This window comes from Populus euphratica, unplaced genomic scaffold, assembly GCF_000495115.2.
Source record: "Populus euphratica unplaced genomic scaffold, PopEup_1.0 scaffold4426.1, whole genome shotgun sequence".
Lineage (NCBI taxonomy): Eukaryota > Viridiplantae > Streptophyta > Magnoliopsida > Malpighiales > Salicaceae > Populus > Populus euphratica.
This window is the reverse complement of record NW_011504217.1, coordinates 1-4,818: the sequence shown is the minus strand read 5'-3', so window position 1 is coordinate 4,818 and position 4,818 is coordinate 1. Positions and strand designations below refer to the sequence as shown.

Sequence of the window (4,818 nt, the reverse complement as noted above, 5' to 3'; positions counted from 1 at the left end):
TTCTATTAAACACTATTCATCACACATGCGAACATTAATTGTCTTATTTAATCAATTTAGATCAATATGCATACATCAATATCATACTTTTTCGATCCTTTATAGATTTGAGTAGATCTTACTGCCGGATGGAATTAATAAATTGTTCCTAGAAGTATATGAAGAAATATTATTGATATTATTATTATTATATGGTTATTCTTGTACTAGAATGTCATGGAATAATTCTAGATATATAACTAAAATTTCTTAACTAATAAATGATGGAGGACCTTATGCTTGGTGTTTCATTAATCATTCTTTTTGTAATTATTTTTTATTTCCATTATATCTGATAAAATCCACATGATTTGAATTATAGTAAATACCACTTCATTTGTAGGAAAATGTTAGCAAAAAGTTATTCTAAAAGATCAATTGTTCTTAGCATCATTACTCATATTTCATCACACAGTCAATCACTTGTTGTCAACAAAAGAAGAATTTCTTACAAACAAGGATTGTTGATCTCTCTTCTAATAATAGGTTTTGAAATAGGTAAATTTTTATAATAGGCTAGGGATAGGTAATTTTTCATATTGCAACTTATCACAATATGGATATCATATGCCATCCAAATAAAAAAAAAAAAAAAAATACATGATGTATCACTTCTATTTCTGTACAAAATATAACTTCATGTTTTAGTTGTTCATATTACAGACACTTAGGTTATTACTAAATGATTATTAAATTTTATTTAGTAAAGATAAAGTTAATAACCATATATGAAATTATTTTATTTCATGAAATTTTATATAAATTCTTTCTCTTTTTATGTTTCACAAGTTCAGAAATGAGTTTCCTTATAAATCTAGCTAACAAACTTAGTTAAATTGACTTGCATATAAAGCAAACTTTGAAATTAAGCTACTATCATCTCAGAAATTCTGAAATTTGCAAATTAGCCAGCTCTGTGTGTGTGTGTGTGTGTGTTTGGAATCAAGTCATTTCACTATCAAAAGAAACTAAAATGGCAAAGCCTATACGAAGAAGTGCCAAGTAGCCAGAAGTCTGTTACAGCTTTAGGTGCTCATTACACGCTAAAAGAAGCCTTCAGACATGCAGTTTTCAAAAGCCTATACGGCAACTCGTTGGGATTACTATCATAGCACTTATGTAAAGTTCTCACCTCATTTTTATTAAAAAAACATAGCTAACCTTACTAATGTTTTATCATTGTGTTTGCTTGTTACAGCGGAGAAGATCATTTGATTCGGCGATTGGTCAATAGGGTTTCGCAAGAATTGAGAAAAACCCCGGTAGGTATTGCTACTTATACGGTTGGACTGGATTCCCGCTTAGAAAAGTTGAAGACGAGGTTCACAGATGATAAATCAAATCGCGTAAAAGTTCTTGGACTTTATGGAATGGGCGGGATTGGTAAAACAACTCTTGCCGCAGCTCTCTTCAATAAACTTGTTGGTCATTTTGAAAGTCGCAGTTTCGTCTCAAACATTAAAGATATTTCTGAAGAAGATGGTGGTTTAGTATCGCTGCAGAACAAGCTTCTTGGTGATCTTTTCCCAGACAGGCCTCCTGTAAATGATATTAATGATGGTATTGCTGTAATTAAGGAGCTGTGTCATGAGAAGCGGGTGCTGGTTGTTTTAGATGATGTGGATGATGTAAACAAGCTGAATGTATTAGCAGGAAAGAGAGATTGGTTTGGTGAAGGAAGTAGAGTTATTGTTACCACAAGAAACAGAGATGTTCTTGTTGAACATCTTGTGAACGAGTTTTACGAGGTTAGAGAGTTAGGTTCCTCGGAAGCCTTACAACTTTTTAGTTATCACGCACTAAGAAGAGATAACCCCACAGAAGAGTATCTAAATATATCGAAGGAGATTGTATCTCTCACAGGAGGACTTCCTCTGGCATTGGAAGTGTTTGGCTCTACTTTGTTTAATGAGAGAGGGATAAAGAAATGGGAAGATGTCCTGAAAAAATTGCGACAAATTCGACATCATAATCTCCAGGATGTCTTACGTATAAGTTTTGATGGATTGGATGATGAAGAGAAGTGTGTATTCCTTGACATTGCTTGCTTGTTTATTAAAATGAGGATGAAGAGAGAGGAGGCTATTGATATTTTGAATGGTTGTGGCTTTAGGGCTGAGACAGCAATCACAGTTCTGACAGTAAGATGTCTCATTAAAATTGGTGGAGATTACGAATTATGGATGCATGATCAACTTAGAGACATGGGAAGACAAATTGTTCGATATGAAAACCTTTTAGATCCTGGTATGCGTAGTAGGCTATGGGATCGCGGCGATATCATGACAATGCTGAAGCACAAGAAGGTGAAAATCATAATTTCTTGAAAATTTACTGCTATTGACAGTCTTGTACACCACTAAGTAGTTCTATACTGTGTTTTTGTAGTAGCGACGAATGTTGTTCTATATCAGTCATTGTTTATATTAGTAAGTGTCTATATATATATATATATATATATTGCTATGCCCATGAATCACATATCTAGTGTGATTCATGGGCATGCATGAAGAATCTTATGAAAGATGAGCATGCATCTGTGTTTCTACCTATAAAACGTGAGGTGGAAACTAAATTTAATAGAATTGCAGCTGCCCTTGATGCTGAATGCAACCCTTAATGTGATTTCTTCACAAATTTTATTGAGGGACATAAGGAAGGTGTTTTTTTAATTGTCCACGGTCATATGTTATCAACCTTAATGGTTTGCTAGATTGCTTCTACTTTTTCGTTACATTACAACATGATTTCCACTTTCATAATTGTGGTTCTGTAAACAGGGAACAAGAAATGTGCAAGGTTTAATCCTTGACTTGTTTTCTAGAAATGTGCAAGGTTTAATCCTTGACTTGGAAAAGAAGAATTATGTCAGAACTCAAAAGATTTCTTGGGTTAAAGCACTTAATCCGAGATCTTCACTGGACTACTTGATTGAAAAATGGAAGCTGTTTCTTCAACGAAGAGCAGAGGAGGGAGAGCTGATACTTGACACTGAAGCCTTGAAATCATTGGTTAATTTGAGACTCCTACAAATCAATCATGCAAAAGTGAAAGGGAAGTTCAAAAGTTTTCCTGCTAGCCTGAAGTGGTTACAATGGAAAAATTGTCCTTTGAAAAAACTTCCTTCTGATTATGCTCCTCATGAACTAGCAGTGCTAGATCTATCGGAGAGTGGAATTCAACGAGTTTGGGGTTGGACTAGGAACGAGGTATGCTTTGCTTATCTAGTTTGTAAAATAGCTTAAACGAATATGTTTAATTAATAACTACCCAGGATGATCCTGTTTCGGTCTTGCCCAAGTGAGATTATATTGGAATATGATTCATGATATTCTCAATTTTACTATTATTACAAGTCATTGAAGTTCTTTGGATCTGTTGTTATAGGAAATGTTTTTGTTTTTCTTTCTTAACCCATTTTTGCGATTGAAATATTCTTGTTTTTAGGTGGCTGAGAACTTGATGGTTATGAATCTTCGACGTTGCTATAATCTCGAGGCCAGTCCTGATTTATCTGGATGTAAAAAGCTGGAAAAGCTTGATTTTAAAGGCTGCATTCAACTGACCAAGATTCATGAATCGCTGGGGAATGCAAGGACCTTAATTCAATTGAACTTGGATGAGTGCATAAACCTTGTTGAATTTCCACGTGATGTCTCTGGGCTCAGAAGTCTTCAGAATCTCATTCTCTCCAACTGCTTAAAATTAGAAGAATTACCACAGGACATAGGCAGCATGAATTCCTTGAAAGAACTTGTTGATAAAACTGCTATATCTATGCTTCCCCAATCTCTTTACCGCCTTACAAAACTTGAGAAGCTTAGTTTGAATGGTTGCAAATTCATAAAAAGGCTGCCAGAACGCTTGGGAAACCTGATTTCTCTGAAGGAACTCTCTCTCAATCATTCTGCAGTTGAAGAACTGCCAGATTCTATCGGATCTTTGTCAAACCTTGAGAAACTAAGCTTAATGCGGTGCCAGTCACTCACTACGATTCCTGAATCCATTAGAAATCTCCAGTCATTGATGGAAGTTTCAATTAATAGCAGCGCAATCAAGGAATTACCTGCTGCAATAGGTTCATTACCTTATTTAAAGACATTATTGGCTGGAGGGTGTCATTTTCTGAGCAAATTGCCTGATTCAATTGGAGGACTTGCTTCTATTAGCGAACTTGAGCTAGATGGAACATCAATATCAGAACTTCCAGAGCAAATTCATGGTTTGAAAATGATTGAGAAGCTTTACTTGAGGGAGTGCACATCTCTTAGAGAATTGCCTGAAGCAATTGGGAACATACTGAATCTTACTACTATAAACTTGTTTGGTTGTAATATTACTGAGTTGCCTGAATCCTTTGGGAGGCTGGAAAACCTTGTGATGTTGAGATTGGATGAGTGTAAAAAGCTCCACAAACTTCCAGTTTCGATAGGAAATTTGAAGTCTTTATGCCACTTGCTAATGGAGAAGACTGCTGTTACAGTGTTACCTGAAGATTTCGGAAATCTTTCTAGCTTAATGATATTGAAAATGCAAAAAGATCCGCTTGAATATCTCAGAACACAAGACCAGTTGGTTGTCCTTCCAAATTCTTTCTCAAAACTCTCCTTGCTAGAAGAACTAAATGCTCGTGCTTGGAGAATATCTGGAAAAATTCCTGATGATTTTGAGAAACTGTCATCGTTAGACATCTTGGATCTGGGCCACAACAATTTCAGCAGCCTTCCATCCAGTTTATGTGGTCTTTCTCTTCTACGGAAGCTTCTCCTGCCTCATTGT

At 35.3% G+C, this 4,818-nt stretch overlaps 1 protein-coding gene across 1 annotated transcript; it reads left to right on the top strand.

The window, feature by feature from the left end:
- Nucleotides 1-1,208: 1,208 nt before the first annotated feature.
- LOC105120032 (TMV resistance protein N-like) lies at nucleotides 1,209-4,815 on the top strand (the record flags this gene model as incomplete). Its single annotated transcript, XM_011018219.1, has 4 exons — nucleotides 1,209-2,345; nucleotides 2,820-2,838; nucleotides 2,875-3,248; nucleotides 3,487-4,815. Coding segments are annotated over 4 exons (2,859 nt in total), but the record flags the coding sequence as incomplete, so codon positions are not given.
- Nucleotides 4,816-4,818: the final 3 nt, after the last annotated feature.